Source organism: Frieseomelitta varia, unplaced genomic scaffold (assembly GCF_011392965.1).
Source record: "Frieseomelitta varia isolate USP_RPSP 00005682 unplaced genomic scaffold, Fvar_1.2 scaffold_558, whole genome shotgun sequence".
Lineage (NCBI taxonomy): Eukaryota > Metazoa > Arthropoda > Insecta > Hymenoptera > Apidae > Frieseomelitta > Frieseomelitta varia.
Genome location: NW_025110321.1, coordinates 225911 through 242341, shown reverse-complemented (window position 1 = coordinate 242341; position 16431 = coordinate 225911). Strand labels below are relative to the sequence as shown.

Here is a 16431-nt window from a genome sequence, read left to right as displayed (position 1 = left end):
CAAAAAAAAAAAATGGAAACTTATCTTGACGGACTTGTCCTCGGCTGATGGCAGCCAAGTTCCAGGATAGAGGAAGAGAAGGAGAAGGAAGACACGACGATTGAGAGAAGAAGACGCATTGACGATCTCCAGAATTGGCGTGTAGAGAAGAGCCTCCTCGGAAAGCTTCGGAATGAACGCACGTTCGTCCATCATTCACCGATCTTCGAATACGTTCGAATTGGACAAACCCGTTGGCCTGCGCGTTGTCTCTCTCGCACGGCTGTTCCGCACACTGTTTTCCCGTGTATTGTCTTCTGTTCAGCGCATGCAATCTGAAACAAGAGAAGAAACAAGAACTGTGTGTAATGGCTGTTGGCTTTGTAATGAATTTGTTCAACAAGCCGTGTGGTGTGAAGGTCACCGCCACGGTAGACACACTCGACGATGATTGTTATTTTAACCTCTCCGAATTATGTGCGTTTTCCCTCTCTTGAGAAATTTGATATAAAAATTTGTTGATTTCGACGAAGCGAAAGTAATATTGTTTGTGTTATATAAACACGAGACGGAAGAAAAAGATACGATAGGAAATGTTTTTTCGTTGTTAGTATACATTTATTTACGTGTACAAACATGCAACATATTCGTATTTATAACCGAATTTGTTTTTAGAATTTTTAACGATTTGAACGTGGCTCACTGTGTACGTGAATGTGTTTGCAGTTATGTCCTCGCCGTGGCAAAGGTCGGAATATCAATCAGTGACGTAATCAAATGTTAATTATCGTGAAATTATGTCTTCTATCGGCACGAGTCATTTTCGACTGATAACCCGCGAATTCACGAACGAGCGAATTACATATTTAATTACTTGTGACTCTTCAAGCGATTTGTTCAATAATTATCACTATTCTAACAATTGTGATTTCGAGACCACGGTTGACCGATAATCTCTATTGAAATCTACATAACAAAATATCTATATATCGAAGCTGCTAGTTTTTGAGCGTGAAAAGTGCGCAGCTTTGGAAACGCGAAACAACTTTGCCTCCGAGTTGTTGAAATTATCCAGCCAACCCACACGTCTAGACGTCTTAAAGTTTTTACAGAACTTACAAGGCGTGGTACAGGCATGACTACAACGCAATGTGAAGCCGATATATATGATCCTGCGCCACGACTTTTCAACCACGCCTCAACCGGTACAAGTTCCCTCCACATTGCGCGTAAAGAGCAATGCACACAGAAAATACCACCGTGAGGAAAATTCTAAATCGTTAATCTCGTAAACGATCGTTATCTTTTGCACAATCGAAAATTAATTGAGTTAACATCACGTCTGGAATCTATCAATAATCTAACAATAATCATACAACAATAAAAAATAATAACAATCAATGACCAACAATAAATGTTTTACAACCAATCAATAAATAAATTATAATAATGAGCTAATAACAATCAATCATCAATAAATTTATTATAACAAGACAGCCAATAATAAATTATTGAAATATAACTCATGACAATAAAAAATAATAATCAACAATCAACAATAAATTTTTCACAACCGGTCAATAAATAAAAACAAGCTAGTAATAGTCAATTATCAATAACTATATTGTGATATGACAACCAATAATAAATTATTGAAATATAAAGCATGGCAATAAAAAATAATAATCAATAACCAACAATAAATTTTTCACAATCAATCAATAAATAAACTATAATAATGTGCTAATAATAATCAGTCATCAATAAATTTATTATAACAAGACAACCAATAATAAATGATTGAAATATAAATCATGACAATAAAAAATAGTAATCAACAACCAACAATAAATTTTTCACAACCGGTCAATAAATAAACTATAAAAACAAGCTAGTAATAATTAATTATCAATAACTATATCATGATATGACAACCAATAATAAATTATTGAAATATAAAGCATGACAATAAAAAATAATAATCAATAACCAACAATAAATTTTTTACAACCGATCAATAAATAATCTATAATAATGTGCTAATAGTAATCAATCATGAATAAATTTATTGTAACAAGACAGCCAATAATAAATTATTGAAATATAAATCATGACAATAAAAAATAATAATCAACAACCAACAATAAATTTTTCACAACCGATCAATAAATAATCTATAATGATGTGCTAATAGTAATCAATCATCAATAAATTTATTATAAATTATTATAAATTTAAATCATAACAATAAAAAAATAATAATTTGAACGCGGGACAGTCCAAATGTAGAATTCATAATTTATAGTTAAATTTTGAAAAATACGTGTGTCTTCTTTCGCGTTCAAACCTTGAACCAAATTGCTCGTTTCTCACAGTTATTTTGGTCTTTTCGTGAAATGATAACAATCCTTCGATCTTTTTTATTGCTCAATGTCTGTATCTGTCGTAGGCTTTTCGCGTGACCGCTTAAAATGTGACACGACCGATTTATAGGCCGATTAAAGCGTGACGTGAACTAGGTTAATACGCGCGGACGGAGAATTCGATTTCGCAAGGCTTTCGTACAGGTCTCCTTCGGCTAAATTGAACGTGCGTAAAATCTCTCTCTCGTGAGCACGTGTTTACGCGGCTCTCGGTCTAGTTCAAAGCTTCGCATGAATCAGAGAAACGTTCCCAACGTGCAAACTGCTTTTATGCTAATATGTATATAGGCAGAGTGCGTTCGCGCGTCTGTCAGACAGCTGGCAGTAGGCCAAGGATTCGGCTGCTCATTTTCTTTTGACCATGAAGTCATTCGCGATTTTATAAAGTTCGCTTCGAGCGAACTCTCGAAATTATCACCTTGGTGAAATATTTAACAAGGCACACGGAAGTGTACACGAGTAACATGCAGGCATTAATGAAAGATCTAATATATAAATATGAGTTGTAAATGTATAAGCAAGTAAGCATATAAATATGAGCGAAATATGAGTTTCTTTATCTTTACTCTCTTTCTACATATATATATATATATATATATATATATATTCAGTGTTCGATAAAGCTAGCGATCATTTGAACATTAAATCAAAGAATGCAATCGATATTTTTAAATTACACGGGTTAACAGCGACAAATTTGGCGATAATAGTATCGTTGGTTTGATTGAAGTCACGTGACCTGAGAGAAGTTCGTTTGCACTCGGCGCAGAGGCAAGAGTCCTCCGCACTTACACGATCTAAAAGGCCTCTCACATTCGTCTTGAACAACATTGAGTCTAAAAGTGAATGTGCACTATTTTGTTCTAAACAACGATCCACGAATATCTCTTCCAATTATGAAAGCTAGCGTCTTTCTTCTTTTATTAGTGCCATTAGTTTCTGACGCTGTCTCGAGCAAATCTGACGTACGACCGGCGTATGAAACTGGCTTAACGAACACGAAGGCGAAGGAGAGAAACGAAGACGAACAACTGAATGTATCTTGTCACGCGTGGTAACAACCTTTAGTTAAGGCGATTAGAGTCAGGCGACTCTCCACCAGTCGCGGTTGTTATCGTCGCGCCACGCCAGATTGTTATTTATAGAGAGAAAGTTGAAGCGCTTACTACTAATGCAAGGACAGAGAGAAAAGATGCGAAGAAGCCCCAGCAACGTCATTTTTCATTTTTCTACAAACTTCCAAGGCGATTTAGACTTCATTGAACGCATTTCGTCGTTCATTTCAAATCGCGCTTCAAGAACGTTTCATTAAAAAATATATACCGCGCTACGTCGATAGCTCTACGAACTATGTCTTTCAAGATGACTTGACAGAAGCATTACTACCAAGTTGTCTTTCATGCTAACCAAATGACTCTCCACTGCTAATGAATCGGTCGTCTATCTTTTACACGTGACAGCAAATGAAGTTCTAGTTAGCCTGCGGATCTCGCTTGTCGAGGGAAATTGATTAACCTAATTGATAGAATCAAGCAGGCTCGCAAGAGCAAAAATCGTTGAAGTGAATTCAGGATCGTTATACACTGTGTATAACAAACTGACTACTGAGATCAACTTACCATAAATGTAACGCGACCAATCGCCTCCTTTCTCGCCAGTTCCGCGCTCCATTGACCTCCGATTATGTCTCTCTCTCTCTCTTTCTCTCTCTCTTTTTCGCTTCCGTGCAAGCGTGTTCTTCCACAATTCGAACTCAATCGTTGGTCCCCATCGCTTCCCCATTGCATTTGTCACTGTTCTCTTCTCCGCTCTCTTGTTCCTGGTCTTGTGTCCGTCCACTAGACTGCAGATAGACAGGTGATCCGTACGACCGCCATTTCGCGTCGTGTCGTGTCGTGTGCGTTACGTTTTGCCACCTCGTCCCGCATGATCTACGTCTCGTGATCATTAAACCAAGTAGAACTGGAAGAATTCGTACGACTTTCGTACAATCGTTTTTTTAACCAGTGACGAGGGATTCACCAGTATGGGGTGTCGTTCGTTAGGTGTTGCCACGAGGCGAACTCGCTCCACGTGCGGACGTTCGCCCTGGTCGCGTCTGCCACTCGAGGTATACTGTCTCGCATGCCGTTGCTCGAGAAACCGTCGCAGGTTGTCGTCAGGATATCGTATCGTTTGGCAGGTGCTCGTGGCTGCAACACATTTTTTTTCTTTTCTTTCCATTTATTGCAAGGTACAGTGATGAAACAAAATGCATAATAGCATCGTTCGTGTAACGAAGATCTGACGTGGGTTGCAAAGATTCATCATAAACAAATTACAGCGTGCAAAGTTACTTATTTTTTTTACTAATTTTATACTTTCCAATTATTTCATTGTGAATTTACTTCGTCTTATAAATGTCATGAGTGAAGCAAATGGATTTTGTTGGGACTTGACAAGTGAGTTTTGTTCCAATAAACGTGAGATTACCTCCAACTTTTTGCGAGCGACGAAGTTCTTTCCATCATTGTTGTCCCAGTACTCCTTTCCGTCGGTACGATATCGCACGCAGAACTCTATCATGTTGGACTTCACTGGCAGAGTTAACCGGAATCGGAAGGTATCGTACAGAATCAGAGCGGGAGAGCCAGGTTGCTCAACGTAGGTGCAATGAACGTCCTCGTGCGTCTTCCAAGAATCGTTGCTCGCCCTGACCACGACTTCTTTGTCGTACGCCAGATTACGTACCTTGATGGTGCCAACTAGACTCTGTTCCGATTCTCTCACTATCACATTCTCTAGGCTGACGTTCTCCTGATCGAGTTTCTGGCGAAAGGTCAGATAATCGCTCGCTGGTTGGGGGAAGGTTACCTGCCACGGTGACACAAGTTCTGTCGCCTGATCGTTCTCGATTTTCGAATTTAAAAGTCGCCCGGTTAATCCAGCGAGGTACGCTGTACTCCACAATGGTGGCACGTTGCTGGGTTCCGACATCACTCGAACCTGACAATAAGACGACATAAAACTCATGAAGCACGTTATGTTGAGTAAAACATGTATTTTATGTTTCTAACCATATTCTCTGCTAAAGGTGAATAACATTGATCAGTAAAAATAATCAGCAGGCTGGGAATAAATTATTGAATCAAATCATTTGAATCCTAAAGGCGAAATTTGTTGTGACTATGGTACTACTGACTGGTAATCAAAAAATATAAGATTACAAATTTAGAAAATCAAAATAACACAGACAGTCTACGGGGGAAAGTTCAAATACAAGTAGAAAGTCAGTCAGGTAAAACCTGCATCGCAGACAGAGCGTCATTTTATTTCCTTTCACAACTACCCAGAGCACAAGACTCTAAAACAATAAGTGTATTTAGAATTTACCTGAGTGAGAGGACGGCCACGATCGTCGGCGAATACAACCCTTTTTTTCTGCTTATTACTACCGCCATCGCTGCTGTTTCGAATGCTATCTATAGTCAAGGAACCGGATGTCAAGCACGGCCTTATTCTGGGTGGCACCGATCTACTAGTAATCGTCGGTGCTGTTACTACTAAGGGACTGTACAGCAACGAGCTATACACTGGAGGACTATGCCCCAGAAGCAGCTCAGCTGGCATCGCTATGGAACACATTTAGATCTGGAAAAGAAATTATTTTTTTTTTATCCTTTAGTGTATACTGCAGTATCCTTTATTTCAAAAAACAATTTTTAATTCGATTTGATCTATTAACACTTTTACTAAAAATTCTATATTAATTTATTAATATTAGATATTCTACTTTTGGTGAATATTATAAGTAATATTATTACTACTTTTAAGTAATAAGTATATTATAATATTATATTATATTATATTATAATATTATTACTACTTATAGTATATTATATTAATATTAATTATAGTATATTATAATAATATTACTACTTATACTATTATAATAATATTAATATATTATATTACTATATATACTATTTATTATTATAATATAATATATAATATTACTATATATTATATTATAATAATATTACTAGTACTTATACTATTATAATATAATATATTATATTATAATATTATTACTACTTTTAAGTAATAAGTAATATTATTTACTTATTAGTACTTTTCCTTCTACTAAAACTTTTACTAAATATTTACTTCAGCAAGTACATAAAAATTTTTATCTCGTTTAAACTTTTGGTATCTAAGTGTTAAACGTGGATTTTATAAACTCAATTACTTGAAAAGTATGATCGTTTTATTAACCATTTTTTCAGCCACGAGTTGGCCCAACGGAAGAGGCCCAATCTTTACGTCGTAAAATGCTTCCGCCGAAGAAACGCTCTGTCGAAATTGAAACCCGCGTTGCATGAATGATCTGACAAAAGCGCCCAAACCTTTAGTAACAAGGAACGTGCGCTGTCCACTGCCAAAAATTTCGTCAACAATATTACGTGTCGTCGAATCACGTGAGTCATTCTGTGCCACGGATTTGTCAAATGATTTCGACTGTAAGTCCAAAATTGTTCGACAAATATTCACAGATGCGTACACTTGGAAAATTACAGGAGGAAGGTGGACTTAAGCTCGCTTGTCTATCTTAATGAAGAGTTTTATCGCAGCTTGCAAAATACCGAGTCAACTTATTGACCGATTGACGGACAAATATAGATCAGGTTTTTTTCCCCTGATAAAATAAAACCGTATTTGTCATTGAGTTCACGGAATTCGAATTTCAAACTTACGTTTAGTGACTAATTGAATTCTTGGACGACTACGTGAATCAAGTAGAGGTATTTTGTACTTTCACTCGATAGCTTGAGATGTTTTAATATCAACGGGTCGATGGAACGACAAGATAATTCATTCTGTCGTTTTTGCACGAAAGAGTACGCGCAGACTGAAAAATTTTGTATCACAGCGAAGCGTTTTGCGCGGCAAGATAGGTGCGCGTTGGTGGTCATGTTACTGCCGGAGTGGAATTACGACTTTTAAATGTGGCAATAGTCTCTTCTCTCGTCCCTCGAGACTTGCTCTCGAACCAGACTTGACACGTACCAGACCGGAACCAAGCAAGTGCTATAGCAATATCGCGAATCGGATGTTTTGAATTTCAACTATATAGACTCATCGCGTCTTGTCTACTATGTATTTCTATCTTCTCTGAATTTTCCCAAGCCAATAATAACAAAACAAGAAGGAAATCTTGGTATCATCCCCAATAATTAATAATAATATTCCTAATATAATTTTAATAATAATTAATAATAACATTTCTAATATAATTTGAAAAACTGCCTGTTCTTTTTTCAAATTATTCATTCTTTGAGAATATATTTCAATTAACACAAGGAAAGTATCCACTGACAAGAAATTACTGGCAGTTGAAATAAAAAAAATAAAAGAAATAAATTGAACGCAATACGACTGTTCGCAAATAACGAAGGGTTGAAATTAAAGGGTACATTCTCGGCCATTATTTATCATTACGCGAACGAGGTGTCAGGGTCAAACGGCGTGGTCTGGAGAAAGAAACTTAAAAAAAAAAAAGAAAAGTGACAATATTTCTTATCTCATTTAGCGTGTAGTCCACGGTGACACTTTCGAGTGAAAATACTGCCATGATTAACAGCTGCAATGTTCGTGTTATGACTATGAGGCTTCATTTTATTTCTCATCGATATAAGATTCATTTCGTAAACTTATCAACAGTAGTATATATAGCAAGTACGCTCCGAGACCAAATTTTCCAGCTGTAAATGAACGTCGAACTCTTGCAAATTATTGCACTGTAATTGTGTTCCGTTTGATAACTGATTCATTTCAGAAAAGAAAAAAAGTTTGTCTAGCGTGTCAGCCGTTCTAGTGATTAAGCGAGATTAAAGTTAAATGAGAAACTTTCCACTTGCTTGGAACGTAATTATTCTTCATCTTACGAAATTCTTTTGTATTAAAGATTAAATAGATGTTATCTTATTACATTTATTATTTATTAATAATTCTGAAATTATTTATCGCCTGTAACGCGCGATATATTCGTCAAAGATATTTAAAATATTATGTATATGTATATAACATGACCTAATAATTTATTGAAACATTTTTGAAAGTTTAAAATATTTCAACGACGACCGAGAAATTCTTGAATTTATCTGCTCGAATAGTATGTGATAAAGTATCTATCTATGTATTAAACATTATTGCACATTTGCCAAAATTAATTATAATAAATGCTTCACCTCCGTTATCGCGCGTGGAGGCTTAATGCAACATAGAAGTCGAAATATGTCGATATCAATTTTTTTTCCGACGTAAAAAATCTTAATTCCTCGGCTGATAAACTTGCGCGTCCTCGATACATCGAGGCGTCGCTGTTCTCGAAACCGATCGAAAGCGAATATTACCGCGAATTCATAACGTGATTCCTTTCGGCCAATAAGAAAAGAATTCGCGAGAGAGTGCATTAAACACGCAGCACACTTGGTGGGGATCTGAACCCCCCACCAAGTCACGTTATCATCAATTTACAAAATATAATACTGCTATAAGTATAATTTTCTTTCTCGTTGACTTTCTTTTTGCCTCGATGTCGAGTTGGGCAGTTAAAAAAGGACATACTTTAATGTAACACTCTTAGAAAGAAGAACAACTTATTCCATCCAAAGATCTACGTCTTTTAGCAATAAATGACAAATCATCTAAAGTGTGATAAATACTTTTGAAATCGACCGATATGACCTTGCCACACGACCTTATAACCTCACGACTTAATAAAAAATCAATTTTGTTTCGCGAGATATTGGATTTTAAAATACTCTCGTAGGAGAAAAGAAAAAAAAATCGCGTCTTTCTCTCGTATGTACACATAGCATGTTCTCGTACGCTTGAAACCGAAAGAAATCACCACGTGTCCGAATCGGCAATGTCTACGAAGCATTACGTGAGAGGTTATAACAGAATGACGCAACAATTGCGTAAAATAAACTTTATGCTCGTATACTGGCGAAACACGCGTATAGACACGCGAGGCAAAAGTATGAAAAGAAAAAAAAAACCTATAGTACAGAAACTGGAATTAGAAAAGTCACTTTTTCGTCTATTTTTGTAGACGAAAAAGTGGATAAAAAAAAAAAGCTCGATTAGATAATTGAGTCGATCACGCTCGAGACGATGGTGCATCGTGTCATCATTTCATAATTATGTTTCATAATTCAAGTTTGTTTGAGACTTTTACAATGAATATCGCGCATCCAAGACACGACGCCACTGGGATGATAATACCAGAGCGTCTCTTAACCCGGGCCGAGGGTCTCTGTCTTTTAATTCGACTATTTTCACTGTGTCCGTTCTTTCCTCGAGTCGACCGTATCACAAACGGTCAACAAACAGTCAGACCGATCTCGTCTATAAATCGAACAGGCGTTCGAAAGGTCAGTAAATTTGGACGAGGATGGTTTTGTCATGGATCAAGCATGTTCACGTTTCGTGACTCGGGAAGGAAAAGTGCGCAGCCGTGGTGCTATTTCGGGCAAGACAGCAATTAAAATTAGCGTGGCGCATCTTCAAAACGCTACACTGAGACGCGTTCCGCCCTTGGAACAAGTCCAATTGTCTGACTCCTATGATACTGTAGATGCTGCGTTACAACTGAACGTTGTTTGTAATTTCTTAGGGATACACTACCAGACGACGCACCGTATTATTATTTTAATTGCTTTATCACTGTTATCACGAACTTGTTACACTGTTATGACAATTTCAATTGTTTCGCGAATAATATAATTAAATGAAATTAAAATCTAAATTTTCAAACTTTCAAGGAAAAGAAAGATCGCCAAGGAAAAGGAGAGGAGTTCGCGTTGACGGTTTAACGACCTGTAAGCGTACAGTAAATATGACGCGCAATCCTAAACAGACTATAAAATTACATGAGAGCTGCTAGACTGCTAGACACACGTGTGTACGAACGATGTTAGCTTGGGATGTCTAGTCATTTGGCTGACGATTTCTTAAAATAACTATTCGGCGGATCCCGAAAGGTAACCCGATCCATGTTTGACTATTTTTTTTTTTTTTTTTTCATTTTCCTTTTTTTTTTTTTTAGTTTTGTATTTTGTTTTAAATTCGAAATATTTTCACGCGTTATACCACTGGTTATATATATATATATATATATTGTATGTGCTAATGCACGTTCCAAGTACGAAGTACTGTGCATGCGCACATTGGTTCCATTCGCGCATTATTCAATATTATTTGGCAATGAAATCATACAATTTTTTTTTTTTTTTTTTGTTCAGGAATTGATGATGCAACGGCGTCTCATTGGAATACACACGAAGAATACCACTGCAGTATGTTTCCCAGTCATTAACACACTGATAAAATATTATTTTTAATCCCCGCTGGGAGCGATTACATTTATTTTGAACGCGGAATTTATATTGAACGCGGGCGTTATCTAACGAGTCTATCGTTGCAAAAAGTAACAATATTTCAATATGATGATCGTTTCAATTTCAATTATGATGAAATCCACTCCTATTGTTAATTTGCTATCAATCGGCGCGGATAAGGAAAGGTCGCGGGTTATTGGAAGTCACGTGTGGAACTAGACTACGACTAATCCGATAAGATTAGAAAATATACGAGTCCTTGACTCATCGCGCAGGCGACAGAAATTTCACAAAATTACTACCAAATCAGAAACTATTTATCGCTGGCCAATCAATTTTTTCACATGGTAATTAATCGACGTGTTACTTAACATGTATATTTTCGCGAACAGATATGCGAAGCAATTTCGCGTATTTTAGGGGAAAAAAAAAAATGGTATAAAAATACATATCTGTGAATTAAAATCGAAAATGGCACGTTTAACGAGTTTGACGAGATATTTAATCGAATACGAAAGCAGAAAGATGCTTGGCTTGGTTGGAAAATATTGCGCGACTTTATCAGCCTGTTACCAGTTAACGCTCACCAGATAAAAAACTTCTGACTTTTTAATTTTGATGTACTCGTTTCTCTCGTTAATTAATCGAACGATTTGGTTCATCTTCGCGCAAAGCATTTATGCCGATCAGAGAACTATTGTTACGTGACAACTATGTCATCGATCGTCACGCTAATGTGAAATAATACCACTGATAAGAAGAAAATCAAATATATGTGTAAATTATTATTTTTATCGATTGCTCTTATTGATTGCTTCAACATTTGCTCGTGTATTCTCTTGATAACGCATTGGCACCAATTATGCAAATCGTTTCGTTGCATAATAGATCGATATGTACACAGTAGTTTTAAGATACACGAGGCTAGAGAATGAGAGAGAAAAAGAGAGAGAAAGAGAGAGGAAAAATATTATGTGTAGCGGTGAAACTTTAATGACATTCCAGTGACTGAAATCTTTGAGTATGCCTGACCTATGATAATGAGACAACTTATCACAAGACGCAAACTAATAAGATTGGTTATTCTTAAAAATAATACGTAAAAATAATACTTTCTCGTCAACATGATAATTTTTTTACACGCGAAAGAATCCGACAAATTTCCGCTCTTTTTTTTTCTTAAATAAATTTTTTTTCTTAAATAAAAGTTCGTAGAAATTGTTTGCTTTTAAGAAATACAAGCGTTTGGTAGAACCGGTTCACCTTTGCGCGTGTGCGTGTGTCTGTGCGTGATACAAATAAAAGAGAGAACAAGAGTCAAGAATCGCATACGTGAATTATTAGAGAGAAACCGGTTAGAGAAATTTGAATATCTTCTTTTTATAGCGTCAGCTTCTATCACGAAATACGGTCGTGTATCATTAAAGAACAGCCTTGAGAAATATGTGCTAATCCTACTCATCCTTGAACGCCTTCTTATTAAAGAGCACGCGCAATTATTATCTGATGCTGACATCGCGAGACAGGAAAGCATCCGTTGATAATGATCGCAGAAAGATGAGAAAGATAATTTGAAAATAAATTTAAGAGCATGTATTTTATGACTGTCGTAAAGTAAAAGAAATACAGAGACAAAATAAAAAAAAATGACACGTGTTAAAGTAAAACAAAAATGTATCACAAAAATGTCTCTTGGTGATCCAAAGAGATTAACAAAATTAAATGTTAAAATAATCAAATAGCCTACAAAGCTTTCTTCAGTATCGTGTATTCAGGCCACGAACTGGCCACGTGCAGCAAGGATTATTTCTAAAAATCTTATCGAATGATCCATCACTGGCACCATTCGTTCGTTACAAGATATTGGCCGAGATCGTAAAATTTCTTGGGAATCGGTATATATTTTTCAGCGATCGAAGGCGCCGCTGAGGTCGGTCCTCTGGTCTGTTATCACCGTCGCGTTTCTGGTTCGAAGCAGCCCGATAACCGACATATCCTTGCCGCCTGAACACCCTCAAGCGCGGAATCTTACCGAACAAAGTTTAGTCGCCGAAACCACAATGAAGAGACACGTTGCGTGCACGCGTAAATCCCGCGAGACGACGAAAGAAAGGAAAAATTCAGATAGACGCCGAGATAATTGATTCAGACGCCAATGCGAGCTTGGCGCGAAGCATTCGAACATGCTGTTATCTATAATAAGAATTGCTTGTAGCTTAAATCGTAAAATTTTCAAATTCTCGAATGTTCGAAAATTGCAAATTTATTTCCAGCACTTTACAATTTAGCTTTTCGCTCATTTTTCATGACTAACAGCCCGCGATCGATCGATAATTGATTCGTTATCGATCTGAATTCTCTTTGATCGTGCTTTCGATGGAAATTCGTCTTTATCAATCAAGTAAATACAATTGTGAGAGATAAAATGTGCGAGATTCTTGTCGGACACGACGATCGGATCACGTTCTGTTTTCTAATTGATAAAAATTGGCAGAGGCGATGTATGGGACGCCGCGATTCGCAATTAAAATTCGTACGATGCCGTGATTCTAAATTTATATACAACTGATAAGGTCACGCCGCGTTTAGAATATAATTATATTTAAGAAACATTAAGATTCTTTCATAGGCGATGATAGCCTTTTGACTCCTGCCGATTTATATGTGGAACAATAAATCGTAAAAGACTGATACATCATTCATCGTGTTGATATATAAATCACATAACATAATACGTAAATATGCATGTAAGCAACTTCATACGTGCAATTTAATGTATTTTAACTTATCAAGTCTCATAACACTTTATTGCAAAGATGAATTGCGAAAACTAAATAGACCAACTACTTTTTGTAGCATTCAATCTAGAAAAGTCGAATTTGAAAAATCTGATATCTATCTTGTGCTAAACTGACTCCTAAAAGTAAATAGCGTACGCTTTTAAAACGATCAAGTGTTACGTAAGTAACAGAGGAGCGACAAACTCTATCGTACGTTCACCGATGTGTACTATGTATACTTTAATCTATACAAGTATACTATACAAACACAATCCTTACATTTTTTGGAAATGTCATATCACTTCAAATCAAAAAACTAATTTCTTTAAACAATTTATCAGGAATTCTAATGTTCAATTCCAATCGGTATTTTTGATAGAAATATTTTCCAGAAGAATCCCATAATTAAATTTGACACAAATTAAAAATAGTTTTGGTAACGTGTGATTGATAATGAACAATACTAATCTCATATATAAAACAAAAAATGTAACTTAACATGTTTTACGTATTATATACGTACATGGTCTTCTAATTACAAACAAATGCAGTGAGCGGTAGATTTCTTAAAATAAAATTTTAGAAGAAGTGTGAATTGTTATATAGCGGATGCAAATTGCAACATTTTCACTGCACTTTCTCCGGAAGTGCACAGTGTCGTGGTACACGCGTGGGAATAATATGTGCAAACAATTCGTCTTGCGCTCATACAACTGTCTCCCGGGTAGGCGTCGAAGGAGAGACGAGTGACCGGAAAACACAAGTACTTGGTGCGGGGGCACCAAGCACGCGGGCATGCGTGCGTAAAAATGAACAAAACGTATTTTAAAAGAGCAGTCAAGCCGGTTACAAGAAGAAATCGGCCAACAAGCCGCGAACGCGATCCTTGCGATTCACTACTATAACGTTACATTATGTATTTCAAGATTTTCTCATTTTTGAAAGCGATATTCTTTAATTTAAAAAAAAAAAAAAAAATAACGTAGATCTACATACACATGCAATAACATCGATAAATAAAACGTAATTTAAACGTTGAAATGATTAGCATTGTTTAGGTTGGCAATATACGTATACTGTGGTAGTCAAGTATGGAGCCAAAGTTCGTACTTTTTTGATAGTATTTGAAATAATCTGATCTGGAATCGGGAAAATGTACTTTTAAAAATATACAATCGTAATTAGTAACGTGTAAGAAAAGAAAAAAGAAAACTGTAGAATAAAAGTCGCGAGTAATATTTATTTATTATTTCCGTTGTTATGAGGTCAGGAGCCAGTTAATCGGCCTCTCGCGTCATTCAAAACGTCGGAGATTAAACAATAAACGTTGCTAATAATGTTCTTCCCGGCCATAACCGTTAATCAGTCGTGTCAATTTCCTTTCTTCATTAGCATGATAATAGCATTTCTTTGAAACGCAGTCCTGCAGCCGCTGGAGCTTTCTGGAGCTTTCGTCTCCCCTATGTATAACGCGAATTATCAGAAATTTTTCAGATTGATTATCACACGCACGTGTTTCGCTCTAACCACGATGCACATTGTTCCTCCAATGTGATTCTAAATCGTGAATTTAGAGCGATGTATATCGTACTAGTGAGATATCGTATAAGTGAGATAATAACGCCACTTTTAGATAAACTCTTTTCTATGTGACATTCGTCATACGTTTCTAACGAATGTTATCTCATAATTTGTTTGTAAACAGAGTAGTCTGGTTCCCATAGACGATAATATATTACTACGCACTATTATAAGACGCGAAAATAAATGAATTTTATCGAAATTTTCTAACTGCAATAGCATTGCTTATGGCAACCAATTGTGTAATCTCACACGCTTCTGTTACATAAGAAATTGCCAATACACAGCCAAATGTTTTCATTCTCGTGTGGCATCGACCGCGATGCGAATCAATTAATTGCGCACGTTGCATGCTAGCGCTTGCAAGTAGAAGACGATTTGATTTACATTGTTACCCATATTAACATATTAACGATTGCTGATCGTATTATTAGTTTTCCTCGATTAAAGTATTTAAGGGTCAATTGTCAGTCATTCTAAGGAGAAAATTTCCTATATTTATCTTAATTAATAATAGTCATGTTTATCATAATTAACATTTCAAATATTCTGTTCTCGTTTCAACTGCAGAATCTTTATTTTGCTAAAATTCTTGGTCGTGAACCAAGCGATTAAATTATGAATGAGATACTGTGCCATCGCCGATGTAAAAGAAAAAAGTACATTACTCACGTATTTTTTGGACTGGAGAACAGTGCCACTTGGGAGTGGAATGAAATCAAAAGGAGTCGGGCCCTCTTCTTAAGACCCTCTTCGCGACTCGGCTTTTCTTCCAAACGTCACAATCTTCCATATGCTCTTGTCACGTTTTGTCGAAATCGTCAGTAACAGGAAGATCTTCGAGATACAATAAATCTCTTCAAGGCATGTGAATCGAGCACATCGCAGGTATTCCGGTAGACTCTCTCTTCCTGGATTTTGGTTTCTTTCAGTTTCTTCGCGCGGCAATACGAGAAACGAGGCGCAAGGTGTCGAAATTTACACGAGTATGAAAAACGAACGATTTGCACGTGCGTACAAATGGTATCGGCAGTTACGAACGACGAGACGGACCGGAAGATTTTTACATATCGAAAACGACGCAGCGCCGGCGAACCTCTCGAATGTCACGAATTCTGCATAATTCTCTCGTTGCGTGTTACGTTACCGTGACACTTATTGTTTCGTTTCTATAGAAATTAACCAGTTGGAGAGGATGGTCGAATTCCTCTGACGTGGTCTAGTCGCGAATCGCGCGATCCAACCTCCTACCCTTTTCGTCTGCGTCTGAAAGCACCGGCGTGC

At 36.6% G+C, this 16431-nt stretch overlaps 1 protein-coding gene across 1 annotated transcript; it reads right to left on the bottom strand.

The window, feature by feature from the left end:
• Positions 1-11: 11 nt before the first annotated feature.
• LOC122533880 (protein phosphatase 1 regulatory subunit 3C-B) lies at positions 12-16431 on the bottom strand. Its single transcript, XM_043664005.1, has 5 exons — positions 15820-16431; positions 5775-6032; positions 4875-5387; positions 4022-4594; positions 12-314 (listed from the first exon to the last, which is right to left on the bottom strand). Exons 2-4 carry the CDS (start codon positions 6024-6026, stop codon positions 4421-4423), a joined length of 939 nt encoding a protein of 312 aa, XP_043519940.1. The 5' UTR covers positions 6027-6032; positions 15820-16431; the 3' UTR covers positions 12-314; positions 4022-4420.

Bases quoted from the DNA above. Each gene is read 5' to 3' on its own strand.
- LOC122533880 (XM_043664005.1), bottom strand. From the start codon at position 6,026: ATGTGTTCCATAGCGATGCCAGCTGAGCTGCTTCTGGGGCATAGTCCT. The intron at 5,388-5,774 runs GTAAATTCTAAA...TCTTATTGTCAG, and splicing joins GTGGCCGTCCTCTCACTCAG to GTTCGAGTGATGTCGGAACC. The intron at 4,595-4,874 runs GTAATCTCACGT...AATGTGTTGCAG, and splicing joins TCGCTCGCAAAAAGTTGGAG to CCACGAGCACCTGCCAAACG.